The 20,344-nt window shown below is 42.5% G+C and overlaps 1 protein-coding gene across 1 annotated transcript in view; it reads left to right on the top strand.

Moving 5' to 3' along the window:
* The window catches only part of LOC116359260 (CUB and sushi domain-containing protein 3-like), a 547,528-nt gene that overhangs the window by 61,517 nt on the left and 465,667 nt on the right, over positions 1–20,344 (top strand). Inside the window, 1 exon segment of the mRNA XM_031811826.1 lies at positions 13,920–14,114. Coding sequence (XP_031667686.1) covers positions 13,920–14,114 — 195 coding nt within the window.

Here is a 20,344-nt window from a genome sequence, read left to right as displayed (position 1 = left end):
GGAGGATATATATTATTACTGTGTAAAACCTAGCAGTACTACTGATTTCTCTGAGAGTGAGACAGATATATATTATTACTGTGTAAAACCTAGCAGTACTACTGATTTCTCTGAGAGTGAGACAGATATATATTATTACTGTGTAAAACGTAGCAGTACTACTGAGGCAGATATCTAGCGTTTCGCAAACACAACATGATCATGTGTCTCTCTGAAATGAAACCATCAAGTGATAAGAATGTAAACAAATCCACGTCTGCTGTTGAACAAACCCCAATGCCACGATTCACTAGTGAAAAAAAACACACCGATCTCTTTCATAATAAACGCCAATTTGCCAACATTTCTGAAAGTTGACCAGAAGCATTATGAGCTCATGTACTGCTGGACTGGGCATGGAATTGACCTGATTTTTCTGAATGGGTTATTTTAGTTTCCTGTTTGTCATGAAACGTAGCCACGCCCCTCGAGTTATAATGAGTGTTTATATGAAACGTAGCCACGCCCCTAGAGTTATAATGAGTGTTTATATGAAACGTAGCCACGCCCCTAGAGTTACAATGAGTGTTTATATGAAACGTAGCCACGCCCCTAGAGTTATAATGAGTGTTTATATGAAACATAGCCACGCCCCTAGAGTTACAATGAGTGTTTATATGAAACGTAGCCACGCCCCTAGAGTTATAATGAGTGTTTATATGAAACGTAGCCACGCCCCTAGAGTTATAATGAGTGTTTATATGAAACGTAGCCACGCCCCTAGAGTTATAATGAGTGTTTATTTGCGTTTGTTTCAAACTTGGCAAACGTTGCGACTGAAAGATGACTTTCCATATTTTCAGTTTAACATTTGAGCTTAAAAAAAATTCAGCTTAATTTTAGTTAAGTTAGTTTAAACCAGAACCATGACCAACCAGTAAATCATGGTTCCTCTTGGATTTAATGGGGGGAATGGGCCGGGCCAGGATTACAGAACTATTCCTTACGAGCAAATTCCTTTCACTTTTGTAGCTATATACTGTAGCTAACTTTGAAAAGAGGTTTGAGAAGCTGGTGTGGGGTGGGGTGACATAGGCTTGATTCAACATTTCATCAGGTTCTGATGCTAACATATTGTGTAGCAGACGGGGTTTAGAAATGTATTTTCATGCCTGCCTATGTGTTGCTAGTTGTTGGCCACTTGACATTGAGCTTGTTATTGAAGATGTTCTCTATTCTGTAGTCAATATTCTGTAATAGAATACTCTATTCTGTAGTGAATATTCTGTAATAGAATACTCTATTCTGTAGTGAATATTCTGTAATAGAATACTCTATTCTGTAGTGAATATTCTGTAATAGAATATTCTATTCTGTAGTCAATATTCTGTAATAGAATACTCTATTCTGTAGTGAATATTCTGTAATAGAATACTCTATTCTGTAGTCAATATTCTGTAATAGAATACTCTATTCTGTAGTCAATATTCTGTAATAGAATACTCTATTCTGTAGTCAATATTCTGTAATAGAATACTCTATTCTGTAGTGAATATTCTGTAATAGAATACTCTATTCTGTAGTGAATATTCTGTAATAGAATACTCTATTCTGTAGTGAATATTCTGTAATAGAATACTCTATTCTGTAGTGAATATTCTGTAATAGAATACTCTATTCTGTAGTGAATATTCTGTAATAGAATACTCTATTCTGTAGTGAATATTCTGTAATAGAATACTCTATTCTGTAGTGAACTGAATATGACATATTGGTTTCTCTTCTAATATGTAAAGAGCTATTTTCAAGTGGATTTGTAAACATGGTGATGTGCTGTGAAATGGTTCGATGTGCTGTTATACTGTATTGACCCATCCCGTTCATTTTCCAAACAAATCCATCTGATGATTATAACTCCACCATTAATCCCTCTGTTGGTTATCATCTGATGATTATAGTTCTACCATTAATCCATCTGTTGGTTATCATCTGATGATTATAGCCCCACCATTAATCTCTCTGTTGGTTATCATCTGATGATTATAGATCCACCATTAATCTCTCTGTTGGTTATCATCTGATGATTATAGCTCCACCATTAATCTCTCTGTTGGTTATCATCTGATGATTATAGATCCACCATTAATCTCTCTGTTGGTTATCATCTGATGATTATAGCTCCACCATTAATCCATCTGTTGGTTATAGCTTCACCATTAATCCCTCTGTCGGTTATCATCTGATGATTATAGTTCTACCATTAATCCATCTGTCGGTTATCATCTAATGATTATAGCTTCACCATTAATCCATCTGTCGGTTATCATCTAATGATTATAGCTTCACCATTAATCCACCTGTCGGTTATCATCTAATGATTATAGCTTCACCATTAATCCATCTGTCGGTTATCATCTAATGATTATAGTTCTACCATTAATCCATCTGTCGGTTATCATCTAATGATTATAGTTCTACCATTAATCCATCTGTCGGTTATCATCTGATGATTATAGTTCTACCATTAATCCATCTGTCGGTTATCATCTAATGATTATAGCTTCACCATTAATCCATCCGATGATTATAACTCCACCATTAATCCATCTGATGATTATAATTTCACCATTAATCCATCTGATGATTATAACTCCACCATTAATCCATCTGATGATTATAACTCCACCATTAATCCATCTGTAGGTTATCATCTAATGATTATAGCTTCACCATTAATCCATCTGATGATTATAACTCCACCATTAATCCATCTGATGATTATAGCTTCACCATTAATCCATCTGTCGGTTATCATCTAATGATTATAGCTTCACCATTAATCCATCTGTCGGTTATCATCTGATGATTATAGTTCTATCATTAATCCATCTGTCGGTTATCATCTAATGATTATAGCTTCACCATTAATCCATCTGTCGGTTATCATCTGATGATTATAGTTCTACCATTAATCCATCTGTCGGTTATCATCTGATGATTATAGTTCTACCATTAATCCATCTGTCGGTTATCATCTGATGATTATAGTTCTACCATTAATCCATCTGTCGGTTATCATCTAATGATTATAGCTTCACCATTAATCCATCCGATGATTATAACTCCACCATTAATCCATCTGATGATTATAATTTCACCATGAATCCATCTGATGATTATAACTCCACCATTAATCCATCTGATGATTATAACTCCACCATTAATCCATCTGTCGGTTATCATCTAATGATTATAGCTTCACCATTAATCCATCTGATGATTATAACTCCACCATTAATCCATCTGATGATTATAACTCCACCATTAATCCATCTGTCGGTTATCATCTAATGATTATAGCTTCACCATCGATCCATCTGATGATTATAACTCCACCATTAATCCATCTGATGATTATAACTCCACCATTAATCCATCTGTAGGTTATCATCTAATGATTATAGCTTCACCATTAATCCATCTGATGATTATAACTCCACCATTAATCCATCTGATGATTATAGCTTCACCATTAATCCATCTGTCGGTTATCATCTAATGATTATAGCTTCACCATTAATCCATCTGATGATTATAACTCCACCATTAATCCATCTGATGATTATAGCTTCACCATTAATCCATCTGTCGGTTATCATCTAATGATTATAGCTTCACCATTAATCCATCTGTCGGTTATCATCTGATGATTATAGCTTCACCATTAATCCATCTGTCGGTTATCATCTAATGATTATAGTTCTACCATTAATCCATCTGTCGGTTATCATCTAATGATTATAGTTCTACCATTAATCCATCTGTCGGTTATCATCTGATGATTATAGTTCTACCATTAATCCATCTGTCGGTTATCATCTGATGATTATATCTTCACCATTAATCCCTCTGTCGGTTATCATCTGATGATTATAACGCCACCATTAATCCATCTAATGATTATAGTTCTACCATTAATCCATCTGTCGGTTATCATCTGATGATTATATCTTCACCATTAATCTCTCTGTCGGTTATCATCTGATGATTATAGCTTCACCATTAATCCCTCTGTCGGTTATCATCTGTTATCAGATCATACTCGTGGACGTGGCAGAAATCCAATCCAAATAAAAACTCCTAGCCGTCATCATAGACACATGTAATCTGTGGTGACAGACAGTCCAGATAGCTATAGTGCACACAAGATTCCATTCTGTTTTTGGAGAGATTTATTGATTACGAGACAGAAATGTGTCTCCTGCTTTTTACCCCCCAAAAAAAACTCTTTCTGAGATTAAACACACAAAGGCTCCTAAGAAGGCTGGAGACGACACGTAGTAAATACATTTACTGTATAGAAATGACGTGTGAGAACTGTGAACGGGTTGCAGAGAACGAGCAGTGGAAAGAACGACTGTTTCTGTTTCTGCCAGTCAGCTTTATGATTTAGGTTTTCAATGTGTTCTTCACAGACAGCAGTTTCACTCTAAAAACGACACCATATTCCCTATGTAGTTCACTGCTTTTAACCAGATTCCTATTGACCTAGGTTAAAAGTAGTGCACTACATTTTGGGGAATAGGGGGTCATTTGGGATGCAAACCCCCTTATTCTGGTTCCAGAATAATTAGCTTAAAGACAGATGGTACACAAACACAACATTGATAGTATCTACACTCGACTGCAATATGTTTTCTATCAAACTGCTTGACAGAATGAATCCTTTTTTAATTTATATCGCACAGCAGTTGTTTTAACTGATGGGTGTAATTATTATATTAATTCACACTGCATTGATATTCAACATATTCTACTCTGTCCTCAGTAGCAGTACATAGACAATCATTTCAAAAACAATATAACAATTTAAAAAATAAATAAATATATTTATTTCACCTTTATTTAACCAAGGAAGGCTAGTTGAGAACAAGTTCTCATTTATAACTGCGACCTGGCCAAGATAAAGCAAAGCAGTTCGACACAAACAACAACACAGAGTTACACATGGAATAAAACAAACGTACAGTCAATAATACAGTAGAACAACACAAATCCAACTTTTGTCAGTGGTTTAATTGAGCAAACTTAGTCTTTTACATATTGGGCAGGTGGGCCCAAATGTGTCAGAACTCCAGTCATTGGATATGAATGTTGTTATTAAACCAGTGGTTCACTGAGAGGTTTATGGGTTTAACAGTTTAACACCAATATACACTTTAGTGTACAAAATATTAAGAACACATTCCTAATATTGAGAGAGCAAACATTAATAATATGAATCAATCAAATGTATTTATAAAGCTCTTCTTACATCAGCTGATGTCTCAAAGTGCTGTACAGAAACCCAGCCTAAAACCCCAAACAGCAAGCAATGCAGGTGTAGAAGCACGGTGGCTAGGAAAAACTCCCTAGAAAGGCCAGAACCTAGGAAGAAACCTAGAGAGGAACCAGGCTCTGAGGGGTGGCCAGTCCTCTTCTGGCTGTGCCGGGTGGAGATTATAACAGAACATGGCCAAGATGTTCAAATGTTCATAAATGACCAGCAGGGTCAGATAATAATAATCACAGTGGTTGTCGAGGGTGCAACAGGTCAGCACCTCAGGAGTAAATGTCAGTTGGCTTTTAACTATTGTAGCATAGATACTGGAGGATGAGACAGGCGGGGTCGGGAGACGCTGTGGCCTGGGCCAACCTGTGCCAAAGCACAGCCCCCACACCACAAGAGGAATATCTTCAACCACCAACTTACTACCCTGAGACAAGGCTGAGTAGTATAGCCCACGAAGATCTCCCCCACGGCACAAACCCGAGGGGGCACCAACTTGAACAAGAAGATCACATCAGTGACTCAACCCACTCAAGTGACACACCTCTCCTAGGGAAGGCATGGAAGAGCACCAGTAAGCCAGTGACTCAGCCCCTGTAATAGGGTTAGAGGCAGAGAATCCCAGTGGAAAGAGGGGAACCAGCCAGGCAGAGACAGCAAGGGCGGTTCGTTGCTCCAGAGCCTTTCCGTTCACCTTCACACTCCTGGGCCAGACTACACTCAATCATAGGATCTACTGAAGAGATGAGTCTTCAATAAAGACTTAAAGGTCGAGACCGAGTCTGCATTTCTCACATGGGTAGGCAGACCATTCCATAAAAATGGAGCTCTATAGGAGAAAGCCATGCTTCCAGCTGTTTGCTTAGAAATTCTAGGGACAGTAAGGAGGCCTGCGTCTTGTGACCGTAGCGTACGTGTGTGTATGTACGGCAGGACCAAATCGGAAAGATAGGTAGGAGCAAGCCCATGTAATGAGTTGTAGGTTAGCAGTAAAACCTTGAAATCAACCCTTGCCTTGACAGGAAGCCAGTGTAGGGAGGCTAGCACTGGAGTAATATGAAAAACAAATGTTGGTTCTAGTCAAGATTCTAGCAGCCGTGTTCAGCACTAACTGAAGTTTATTTAGTGCTTTATCCGGGTAGCCGGAAAGTAGAGCATTGCAGTAGTCTAGTTTAGAAGGAACAAACGCATGGATAAGCTTTTATGCATCATTTTGTGGCAAAAGACATGCGATTTTTGCAATGTTACGTAGATGGAAAAAACTTTGAAACATTCTTGATATGTTCGTCAAAAGAGAGATCAGGGTCCAGAGTAACACTGGGGTCCCTTCACAGTTTTATTTGAGAAGACTTCACAACCATTAAGATTAATTGTCAGATCCAACGGAAGATCTCTTTGTTTCTTGGGACCTTAGAACTAGCATCTCTGTTTTGTCAGAGTTTTAAAGTAAAACATTTGCTGCCATCCACTTTCTTGTCTGAAAGACAGGCTTCCAGGGAGGGCAATGTTGGGGCTTCACCATGTTTCATTGAAATGTACAGCTGTGTGTCGTCCGCATAGCAGTGAATGTTAACATTATGTTTCCGAATGACATCACCAAGAGGTAGAATATTTAGTGAAAACAATAGTGGTCCTAAAACGGAGCCTTGAGGAACACCGAAACTTACAGTTGATTTGTCAGAAGACAAACCATCCACAGAGACAAACTGATATCTTTCCGACAGATAAGATCTAAACCAGGCCAGAACTATCTAAACCAGGCCAGAACTTGTCCGTGTAGACCAATTAGGGTTTCCAATCTCTCCAAAAGAAAGTGGTGATCGATGATGTCATAAGCAGCACTAAGGTCTAGGAGCACGAGGACAGATGCAGAGCCTCGGTCTGCATGTCAATCTCTCCTGGCTCAAAGTGGAGGAGAGATTGGCTTCGTCACTACTTGTATTTGTGAGAGGTATTGACATGTTGAAAGCACCGAGCTGTCTGTTTAAATGACTACCACACAGCTCAGACACCCCATGCATACCCCACAAGACATGCCACCAGAGGTCCCTTCACAGTCCTCAAGTCCAGAACAGACTATGGGAGGCACACGGTACCACATAGAGCCATGACTACATGGAACTCTATTCCACATCAGATTTAAAAAACTGATAAAAATACACCTTATGGAACAGCAGGGACTGTGAAGCAACACAAACATAGGCTAAGACACACACACGATAACATACCCACACAATAACATACCCACTATACACACACAATAACATACCCACATGATAACATACCCACTATACACACACACGATAACATACACACTACACACACACGATAACATACCCACTATACACACACACACGATAACATACCCACTACACACACACGATAACATACCCACATGATAACATACCCACTATACACACACAATAACATACCCACATGATAACATACCCACTATACACACACACGATAACATACCCACTATACACACACACGATAACATACCCACATGATAACATACCCACTATACCCACATGATAACATACCCACTATACACACACAATAACATACCCACTACACACACACGATAACATACCCACTATACACACATGATAACATACCCACTATACCCACATGATAACATACCCACTATACACACATGATAACATACCCACTATACACACATGATAACATACCCACTATACACACATGATAACATACCCACTATACACACATGATAACATACCCACTATACCCACATGATAACATACCCACATGATAACATACCCACTACACACACAATAACATACCCACTACACACACACGATAACATACCCACTACACACACACGATAACATACCCACTATAAACACACGATAACATACCCACTATACACACACGATAACATACCCACATGATAACATACCCACTATACACACATGATAACATACCCACTATACACACATGATAACATACCCACTATACACACACGATAACATACCCACTACACACACACAATAACATACCCACTACACACACATGATAACATACCCACTATACACACACAATAACATACCCACTACACACACACGATAACATACCCACTACACACACACGATAACATACCCACTATAAACACACGATAACATACCCACTATACACACACAATAACATACCCACATGATAACATACCCACTATACACACACAATAACATACCCACTACACACACACGATAACATACCCACTATACACACACACATTGACATACCCACTATACACACACGATGACATACTAACTATACACACATACGATGACATACCCACTATACACACACAATAACATACCCACTACACACACACAATAACATACCCACTACACACACATGATAACATACCCACTATACACACACAATAACATACCCACTACACACACACGATAACATACCCACTATACACACACACATTGACATACCCACATTACACACATGATGACATACCAACTATACACACGCACGATGACATACCCACTATACACACACGATGACATACCCACTATACACACACACGATAACATACCCACTATACACACGATAACATACCCACTATACACACACGATGACATACCCACTATACACACACACGATAACATACCCACTATACACACGATAACATACCCACTATACACACACAATAACATACCCACTATACACACACACATTGACATACCCACTATACACACACGATGACATACCAACTATACACACACACGATGACATACCCACTATACACACACGATGACATACCCACTATACACACACGATAACATACCCACTACACACACACGATAACATACCCACTACACACACACGATAACATACCCACTATATACACACAATAACATACCCACTATACACACACACGATAACATACCCACTATAAACACACACGATAACATACCCACTATAAACACACGATGACATACCCACTATACACACACGATAACATACCCACTATAAACACACACGATAACATACCCACTATAAACACACGATGACATACCCACTATACACACACGATAACATACCCACTATACCCACACGATAACATACCCACTATAAACACACGATGACATACCCACTATACACACATGATGACATACCCACTATACACACACCAACTACACACACACGATAACATACCCACTATACACACACACGATAACATACCCACTATACACACACACACATTGACATACCCATTATACCCACTATACACACACAATGACATACCCACTATACACACACCCGATAACATACCCACTACACACACACGATGACATACCCACTATACACACACGATGACATACCCACTATACACACACGATGACATACCCACTACACACATGATAACATACCCACTATACACACACGATAACATACCCACTATACACACACGATAACATACCCACTATACCCACACGATAACATACCCACTACACACACACGATAACATACCCACTATACACCCACACGATAACATACCCACTATACACACAATAACATACCCACTATACACACACACGATAACATACCCACTATACACACATGATGACATACCCACTATACACACACCAACTACACACACACGATAACATACCCACTATACACACACACGATAACATACCCACTATACACACACACGATAACATACCCACTATACACACACACGATAACATACCCACTATACACACACGATAACATACCCACTATACACACACACGATAACATACCCACTATACACACACATGGATTTTATGTTGTAGATATGTGGTAGTGGAGTATGGGCCGGAGGGCACACAACTAATGTTTTATGAAAAATGTTATGAATATATTGGTGTATAATTGTATAACTGCCTTCATTTAGCTGGATCCCAGGAAGAGTAGCTGCTGCCTTGACAGGAACTAATGGGGATCCATAATAAACCCCAGGAAGAGTAGCTGCTGCCTTGGCAGGAACTAATGTGGATCCATAATAAACCCCAGGAAGAGTAGCTGCTGCCTTGGCAGGAACTAATGGGGATCCATAATAAACCCCAGGAAGAGTAGCTGCTGCCTTGGCAGGAACTAATGTGGATCCATAATAAACCCCAGGAAGAGTAGCTGCTTCCTTGACAGGAACTAATGGGGATCCATAATAAACCCCAGGAAGAGTAGCTGCTGCCTTGGCAGGAACTAATGGGGATCCATAATAAACCCCAGGAAGAGTAGCTGCTGCCTTTGCATGAACTAATGGGGATCCATAATAAACCCCAGGAAGAGTAGCTGCTGCCTTTGCAGGAACTAATGGGGATCCATAATAAACCCCAGGAAGAGTAGCTGCTGCCTTGGCAGGAACTAATGGGGATCCATAATAAACCCCAGGAAGAGTAGCTGCTGCCTTGGCAGGAACTAATGTGGATCCATAATAAACCCCAGGAAGAGTAGCTGCTGCCTTGGCAGGAACTAATGTGGATCCATAATAAACCCCAGGAAGAGTAGCTGCTGCCTTGGCAGGAACTAATGGGGATCCATAATAAACCCCAGGAAGAGTAGCTGCTGCCTTGGCAGGAACTAATGTGGATCCATAATAAACCCCAGGAAGAGTAGCTGCTTCCTTGACAGGAACTAATGGGGATCCATAATAAACCCCAGGAAGAGTAGCTGCTGCCTTGGCAGGAACTAATGGGGATCCATAATAAACCCCAGGAAGAGTAGCTGCTGCCTTTGCAGGAACTAATGGGGATCCATAATAAACCCCAGGAAGAGTAGCTGCTGCCTTGGCAGGAACTAATGGGGATCCATAATAAACCCCAGGAAGAGTAGCTGCTGCCTTGGCAGGAACTAATGTGGATCCATAATAAACCCCAGGAAGAGTAGCTGCTGCCTTGGCAGGAACTAATGTGGATCCATAATAAACCCCAGGAAGAGTAGCTGCTGCCTTGGCAGGAACTAATGGGGATCCATAATAAATACAAATACAGTTGTGTCCAGTTGGCTGGATGCCCATTGGGTGGTGGACCATTCATCATACACACAGGAAACTATTGAGCGAGAAAAAACCAGCAGCGTTTCAGTTCTTGACACAAACTGGTGCGCATGGCATATACTAACATACCTCGTTCAAAGGCTATTAAATCTTTTGTCTTGCTCGTTCACCACAAATCCTTCTTTAACCTGTCTCCTCCCCTTCACCTACACTGATTGAAGTGGATTTAGTGACATTCCCTCTGTCTGTGTTCCAGAGTTAAGGAGCAGTGTTCTGTGGTAACATTCTGTCTGTGTTCCAGAGTTAAGGAGCAGTGTCTGTGGTAACATTCTGTCTGTGTTCCAGAGTTAAGGAGCAGTGTCTGTGGTAACATTCTGTCTGTGTTCCAGAGTTAAGGAGCAGTGTCTGTGGTAACATTCTGTCTGTGTTCCAAAGTTAAGGAGCAGTGTCTGTGGTAACATTCTGTCTGTGTTCCAGAGTTAAGGAGTAGTGTCTGTGGTAACATTCCCTCTGTCTGTGTTCCAGAGTTAAGGTCTAGTGTCTGTGGTAACATTCTGTCTGTGTTCCAGAGTTAAGGAGCAGTGTCTGTGGTAACATTCTGTCTGTGTTCCAGAGTTAAGGAGTAGTGTCTGTGGTAACATGCCCTCTGTCCTGTGTTTCAGAGTTAAGGAGCAGTGTCTGTGGTAACATTCTGTCTGTGTTCCAGAGTTAAGGAGCAGTGTCTGTGGTAACATTCTGTCTGTGTTCCAGAGTTAAGGAGTAGTGTCTGTGGTAACATTCTGTCTGTGTCTGTGTTCCAGAGTTAAGGAGTAGTGTCTGTGTTAACATTCTGTCTGTGTTTCAGAGTTAAGGAGTAGTGTCTGTGGTAACATTCTGTCTGTGTTCCAGAGTTAAGGAGCAGTGTCTGTGGTAACATTCTGTCTGTGTTCCAGAGTTAAGGAGCAGTGTCTGTGGTAACATTCTGTCTGTGTTCCAGAGTTAAGGAGCAGTGTTCTGTGGTAACATTCTGTCTGTGTTCCAGAGTTAAGGAGTAGTGTCTGTGGTAACATTCCCTCTGTCTATGTTCCAGAGTTAAGGAGTAGTGTCTGTGGTAACATTCCCTCTGTCTATGTTCCAGAGTTAAGGAGTAGTGTCTGTGTAACATTCTGTCTGTGTTCCAGAGTTAAGGAGCAGTGTCTGTGGTAACATTCTGTCTGTGTTCCAGAGTTAAGGAGCAGTGTCTGTGGTAACATTCTGTCTGTGTTCCAGAGTTAAGGAGTAGTGTCTGTGGTAACATTCTGTCCTGTGTTCCAGAGTTAAGGAGCAGTGTCTGTGGTAACATTCTGTCTGTGTTCCAGAGTTAAGGAGCAGTGTCTGTGGTAACATTCTGTCTGTGTTCCAGAGTTAAGGAGCAGTGTCTGTGGTAACATTCTGTCTGTCTTCCAGAGTTAAGGAGCAGTGTCTCTGGTAACATTCTGTCTGTGTTCCAGAGTTAAGGAGCAGTGTCTGTGGTAACATTCTGTCTGTGTTCCAGAGTTAAGGAGCAGTGTTCTGTGGTAACATTCTGTCTGTGTTCCAGAGTTAAGGAGTAGTGTCTGTGGTAACATTCCCTCTGTCTATGTTCCAGAGTTAAGGAGTAGTGTCTGTGGTAACATTCCCTCTGTCTATGTTCCAGAGTTAAGGAGTAGTGTCTGTGTAACATTCTGTCTGTGTTCTAGAGTTAAGGAGTAGTGTCTGTGGTAACATTCTGTCTGTGTTCCAGAGTTAAGGAGCAGTGTCTGTGGTAACATTCTGTCTGTGTTCCAGAGTTAAGGAGCAGTGTCTGTGGTAACATTCTGTCTGTCTTCCAGAGTTAAGGAGCAGTGTCTGTGGTAACATTCTGTCTGTGTTCCAGAGTTAAGGAGTAGTGTCTGTGGTAACATTCTGTCTGTGTTCCAGAGTGAAGGAGCAGTGTCTGTGGTAACATTCTGTCTGTGTTCCAGAGTTAAGGAGCAGTGTCTGTGGTAACATTCTGTCCTGTGTTCCAGAGTTAAGGAGCAGTGTCTGTGGTAACATTCTGTCTGTGTTCCAGAGTTAAGGAGAAGTGTCTGTGGTAACATTCTGTCCTGTGTTCCAGAGTTAAGGAGCAGTGTCTGTGGTAACATTCTGTCTGTGTTCCAGAGTTAAGGAGTAGTGTCTGTGGTAAAATTCTGTCTGTGTCTGTGTTCCAGAGTTAAGGAGCAGTGTCTGTGGTAACATTCTGTCTGTGTTCCAGAGTTAAGGAGCAGTGTCTGTGGTAACATTCTGTCTGTGTTCCAGAGTTAAGGAGCAGTGTCTGTGGTAACATTCTGTCTGTCTTCCAGAGTTAAGGAGCAGTGTCTGTGGTAACATTCTGTCTGTGTTCCAGAGTTAAGGAGCAGTGTCTGTGGTAACATTCTGTCTGTCTTCCAGAGTAAAGGAGCAGTGTCTGTGGTAACATTCTGTCTGTGTTCCAGAGTTAAGGAGCAGTGTCTGTGGTAACATTATTTCTGTGTTCCAGAGTTAAGGAGCAGTGTCTGTGGTAACATTCTGTCTGTGTTCCAGAGTTAAGGAGCAGTGTCTGTGGTAACATTCTGCCTGTCTGTGTTCCAGTGTTAATGAGCAGCGCCTGTGGGAACCCTGGTGTTCCACCTAAAGGCATCCTAAACGGGACACAGTTCAACATCGGGAACACGATCCGCTACAGGTGTGTGACGGGCTATGTGTTGGACGGTCACCCCCTCCTTACCTGTGTCCTCAACACAGGCAATATGGCCGTCTGGGACTTCCCTGTCCCCATCTGCAGAGGTGAGACTGGCTTTAATAACATGGGGCGTATACCCAATGGCACCCTATTCCCTACATAGTGAAATACTTGTAACTACAGCCCTATAGGCCCTGGTCTTAAGTAGGGCACTATATAGGGAATAAGGTTAAATTTGGGACTCAAAACATGATTCCTTCATATTGACACAGTGGGATTGGCCCACGGTCTTTTATTTCTTTCTCGATTGGCTCTTGAATCAAGTCGAATCTAGTTTTCGATTTGTCTTGTTTGACGTTGTGGCGATGAACCAGGATGAAATTCCAGCACACTATTGAATCTTGGTTGTTCCACAGAAAATATAATGTTCTCTAAATAACTGTCACTGTACTCCGGGTCTCTTTGCAAAACTGATTTCCTGTTTATCTGTAAAGAGCCACAGGCCTTTGATCCTTTGTGGTTCTGAATTGACTTTGGTTGGAATTCTATCATAGAAGAATGTAATGTGTTTTGTCTCCAGGTATTTACCTAGACTTTATCTGAGGTGACTACCACATCATGACTGGCACCAGCAGTAGTGTAAAGTACTTAAGTAAAAGTACTACTTAAGTAGTTTTATGAGGTATTTTTACTTTTACTTTCCTATTTATGTTTTTGACAACTTTTACTTTTACTTCACTACATTCCGAAAGAAAATAAAGTACTTTTTTGACTCCTTACATTTTCCCCTGACACCCAAAAGGACTTGTTACATTTTTGACAGGAAAATGGTCCAATTTTACACACTTATCAAGAGAACATCCCTGGTCCATCCCTACTGCCTCTGATCTGGCAGACTCACTAAACACAAATGCTATTTTTTTTGTAAATGATGTCTGAGTGTTGGAGTGCTCCCCTGGCTATCTGTCAATTTAAAAAAATAGAACATTGTACCGTCTGGTTTGCTTAATATAAAGGAATTTGAAATGATTTATACTTTTACTTTTACATTTGATACTTAATAAGAATATATTTAGCAATTCCATTTTACTTTTGATACTTAATAAGTATATTTAAAACCAAATACTTTTAGACTTTTACTCAAGTAGTATTTTACTTGGTGACTTGCAATTTTACTTGAGTCATTTTCTATTAAGGTATCTTTACTTTTACTCAAGTAGGACGATCAAATACTTTTTCCACCAGTATGAGTATGTCTTATGTGCATCCCAAATGGATACTCTATTTCCTATTGAAGTGCACTACTTTTCACCAGGGCCCATAGGGTCGAAAGTAGTGGCCTATTTAGGGAATACGGTGCCCTTTGGGACACGATCACTACCCCAATGCACTTAAAGATGCAGGTTATACGGGTGGCTACAGGAACAGATTGAAATAGTCATCATAGATACTCATTCATGACATCATAGATACTCATTCATGACATCATAGATACTCATTTATGACATCATAGATACTCATTTATGACATCATAGATACTCATTTATGACATCATAGATACTCATTTATGACATCATAGATACTCATTTATTTATGGGGGGGAAAATGACATTTCTCCACGTAGAAAGGTTCACCTATCGATCCCGTCAACAAATAGTTCAATAACATTGTTATCTCGATCAGTCCACAAGTACACAGTGGTAGCCTCATGTTGATACGATAGACAGCAGTTCACTGCAGGAGACATTACTGCATTGACCCTCCTAACTCATGACCTTATCAATCACTTATTCTGCACTACCGTATTATAAACAACATACTAGGTCCTAGGATATTTACTGACCAAAATTCCCTTTCACTTTATTTCACCAACTAGTAGTATTGCATCTATCTTTTTTTGGAGCCTGTGAGTAGCTGTCCATTAGTTTCCCACAGTGTTGATTCAGTGTGCTGCTGTCTAACCAACCCTAGGACCCCAGACTCAGACCACATATGTTTTTGGAGCCTGTGAGTAGCTGTCCATTAGTTTCCCACAGTGTTGGTTCAGTGTGCTGCTGTCTAACCAACCCTAGGACCCCAGACTCAGACCACATATGTTGTCTCTCTCTTAGAGGAAAAGCCTAATCCAGCTCCTCTTTAATGATCATCTGTTGCCCCCAGAGGAAGGACAAAGAAAACATTACCACCAAACAAACCACTGTGCAATCTGACTGCACTGAGAGAAGGAGATGAGGAATCAAGAGGAGAGGAGAGGAGGAGAAAGAGAGGAGAAGATAGGAGGGCGGAGGGAGGAGAAGAGAGGAGGAGTGAGGAGAAGTGAAGATAGGAGAGGAGGAGAAAGAGAGGAGAAGATAGGAGGGAGGAGGGAGGAGAAGAGAGGAGGAGTGAGGAGAAGAGAGGAGAAGAGAGGAGAAGATCGGAAAGGAGGAGGAGAGAGGAGAAGGGAGGAGAAGTGAAGATAGGAAAGTAGGAGAAGAGAGGAGAAGAGAGGAGGAGGAGGGAGGAGAAGAGAAGAGAAGAGAGGAGGAGTGAGGAGAAGAGAGGAGGGAGGAGGGAGGAGAAGAGAAGAGAAGAGAGGAGGAGTGAGGAGAAGTGAAGATAGGAAAAGAGGAGAAGAGAGGAGAAGATCGGAAAGGAGGAGAAGAGAGGAGGAGGGAGGAGAGGTGAAGATAGGAAAGGAGGAGAAGAGAGGAGAAGAGAGGAGGAGGAGGGAGGAGAAGAGAAGAGAAGAGAAGAGAGGAGGAGTGAGGAGAAGAGAGGAGAAGATAGGAGGGAGGAGGGAGGAGAAGAGAAGAGAGGAGGAGTGAGGAGAAGTGAAGATAGGAAAAGAGGAGAAGAGAGGAGAAGATCGGAAAGGAGGAGGAGGGAGGAGAAGTGAAGATAGGAAAGGAGGAGAAGAGAGGAGAAGATCGGAAAGGAGGAGAAGAGAGGAGGAGGGAGGAGAGGTGAAGATAGGAAAGGAGGAGAAGAGAGGAGAAGATCGGAAAGGAGGAGGAGAGAGGAGGAGGGAGGAGAAGTGAAGATAGGAAAGGAGGAGAAGAGAGGAGAAGATCGGAAAGGAGGAGAAGAGAGGAGGAGGGAGGAGAAGTGAAGAGAGGAGAGGAGAGGAGAAGGGAGGAGAGGTGAAGATAGGAAAGGAGGAGAAGAGAGGAGAAGATCGGAAAAGAGAAGAAGAGAGGAGAGGAGAAGAGGAGAAGGTCGGAAAGGAGGAGAAGAGAGGAGAGGAGAGGAGAGGAGAGGAGAGGAGAGGAGAGGAGAGGAGAGGAGGAGGGAGGAGAAGAGAGGAGAAGTGAGGAGAGGAGTAGAGGAGGAGAAGAGGGAGAATCACTGCTGACACTGGCAGGCTGTTCACAGCGCTGGAGCCTGAAATACTTTTTAAATGGGAAATTGGTGCAACATATGCTGGTGAATTGACAGCTTAGAAGTGGTAAAAAGCTGCAGATTGAGGGTGGAAGGAGTTGTCTGAGACATAGTCTTGGAGCCCAAATGCCACCCTATTCAGTATATAGGGGCCCATAGGGCTCTGGTCAAAAGTAGTGCACTATACAGTGAATAGGGTGACATTTAGGGCGTACAGTACATAGAGCGTTATCTTCTCTCACTAGCCGCAGCACATTCCTTTCAGGTCAATGCAGTGCGGACAGTGCTGCTTTGGACAATCATCTCCTCCTCCTCCTCCTCTCCTCATTTCCTATTCCTCCTCAAAGCCTCTCCTCCTCTTCTCCTCCTCTCCTCTCCTCTCCTCTCCTCTCCTCTCCTCTCCTCTCCTCTCCTCTCCTCTCCTCTCCTCTCCTCTCCTCTCCTCTCCTCTCCTCTCCTCTCCTCTCCTCTCCTCTCCTCTCCTCTCCTCTCCTCTCCTCTCCTCTCCTCTCGTCATACAGTGGTGTTCTGTCTGTGGATTCTCTGAATAGCCAGATATTTCTTTCATCTTACTTCTTCTGAGAATCTGCCCATTCCCTCTTGATGTCTGACTGCTTCCAACACCACACTACGCCTACTCCATCCCTTCACCCATCTCCTTGTCCCTGTTTCCTCTCTTCCTCTACAGTGTCCCTTCACCCCTTCTCCTCCTCCTCTCCTCTGTCCCTGTTCTCCTCCCTGTTCTCCAACCTGTTCTCCTCCCTCCCTTCACCCCTTTCATCCCTGTTCTCCTTCCTCCTCTCTTCCATTCCTTCTCCTCTCTCCTCCCTGTTCTCCTCTCCTCCTCTCCTCCCTTCTCCTCCTCTCCTCCCTGTTCTCCTCCTCTCCTCTGTCCCTTCTCCTCCTCTCCTCCCTTCTCCTCCTCTCCTCTGTCCCCTCTCCTCTGTCCCTTCTCCTCCTCCCCTCCCTGTTCTCCTCCCTGTTCTCCTCCTCTCCTCTGTCCCCTCTCCTCTGTCCCTTCTCCTCCTCTCCTCCCTGTTCTCCTCCCTGTTCTCCTCCTCTCCTCTGTCCCTTCTCCTCCTCTCCTCCCTTCTCCTCCTCTCCTCTGTCCCTTCTCCTCCTCTCCTCCCTTATCCTCCTCTCATCCCTGTTCTCCTCCTCTCCTCTGTCCCTTCTCCTCCTCTCCTCCCTGTTCTCCTCCTGATCCTTCCTAGGCTACATCTCCAGCTTGTCTGTCTTCGTTGTTCCGATGCGCAATTACACGGCTGGCCTCGCTGCTGCCACGACTATTCCTCTTAAATCTTGCGGAATCCCATGAAAAAGCCAGACTACAAAAAAAAACTTGTTGGACACTTATTTCAACTTTATTTTCTTTTAAGCCTACTGATAGCATATTGGAGGAGAATTGCACGTTTGGCCAAATGTACAATAGGCTACAGTATTAACGGGGCGGAGAGATGGAAAGGAGACGACAATGGTTTCCTTTCGTAGGCCTATCTTAACACAGGCCTATTTTGTCAGGATGTAGCTCGGTGTTAAGACAGGCCTATTTTGTCAGGATGTAGCTTGGTGTTAAGACAGGCCTATTTTGTCAGGATGTAGCTTGGTGTTAAAACAGGCCTATTTTATCAGGATGTAGCTTGGTGTTAAGACAGGCCTATTTTGTCAGGATGTAGCTCGGTGTTAAGACAGGCCTATTTTGTCAGGATGTAGCTTGGTGTTAAGACAAGCCTATTTTGTCAGGATGTAGCTTGGTGTTAAAACAGGCCTATTTTATCAGGATGTAGCTTGGTGTTAAGACAGGCCTATTTTGTCAGGATGTAGCTCATTGGTAAGACAGGCCTATTTTGTCAGGATGTAGCTCATTGGTAAGTCAGGCCTATTTTGTCAGGATGTAGCTCATTGGTAAGACAGGCCTATTTTGTCAGGATGTAGCTCATTGGTAAGACAGGCCTATTTTTTAAGGATGTAGCTCGGTGTTAAGACAGGCCTATTTTGTCAGGATGTAGCTCATTGGTAAGACAGGCCTATTTTGTCAGGATGTAGCTCATTGGTAAGACAGGCCTATTTTGTCAGGATGTAGCTCGGTTTTAAGACAGGCCTATTTTCTCAGGATGTAGCTCAGTGTTAAGACAGGCCTATTTTGTCAGGATGTAGCTCGGTGTTAAGACAGGCCTATTTTGTAAGGATGTAGCTTGGTGTTAAGACAGGCCTATTTTGTAAGGATGTAGCTTGGTGTTAAGACAGGCCTATTTTGTAAGGATGTAGCTCGGTGTTAACACAGGCCTATTTTGTAAGGATGTAGCTTGGTGTTAAGACAGGCCTATTTTGTAAGGATGTAGCTTGGTGTTAAGACAGGTCTATTTTGTCAGGATGTAGCTTGGTGTTAAGACAGGCCTATTTTATCAGGATGTAGCTTGGTGTTAAGACAGGCCTATTTTATCAGGATGTAGCTTGGTGTTAACACCATTAAGAGAAGCCTGCTAATGTTCCTTTCTGGACATACTGATCCAATCGGTTGCATAATGAGGTGTAGTTTGTTTGTCCTATGTTGTTAATTCAGCATGTAACAAACAGGATGTGTGAGCAGGGAAGAGCCGCCAGGGATTTGTGGGCCACATGAAAAGATATCACATTGGGGGGCCCAACCACCACAGGCCCCAACCACCACAGGCCCCAACCACCACAGGCCCCACCCACCACAGGCCCCACCTACCACAGGCCCCAACCACCACAGGCCCCAACCACCACAGGCCCCACCCACCACAGGCCCCAACCTACACAGGCCCCAACCACCACAGGCCCCAACCACCACAGGCCCCACCCACCACAGGCCCCAACCACCACAGGCCCCAACCACCACAGGCCCCACCCACCACAGGCCCCACCCACCACAGGCCCCAACCACCACAGGCCCCACCCACCACAGGCCCCAACCACCACAGGTCCCAACCACCACAAGCCCCACCCACCC

The sequence above is a fragment of the Oncorhynchus kisutch genome, unplaced genomic scaffold, assembly GCF_002021735.2.
Source record: "Oncorhynchus kisutch isolate 150728-3 unplaced genomic scaffold, Okis_V2 Okis02a-Okis13b_hom, whole genome shotgun sequence".
NCBI classification, from domain to species: Eukaryota; Metazoa; Chordata; class Actinopteri; order Salmoniformes; family Salmonidae; genus Oncorhynchus; species Oncorhynchus kisutch.
The sequence above is the reverse complement of the archived record's forward strand: the minus strand, read 5'-3'. Positions and strand labels throughout refer to the sequence as shown.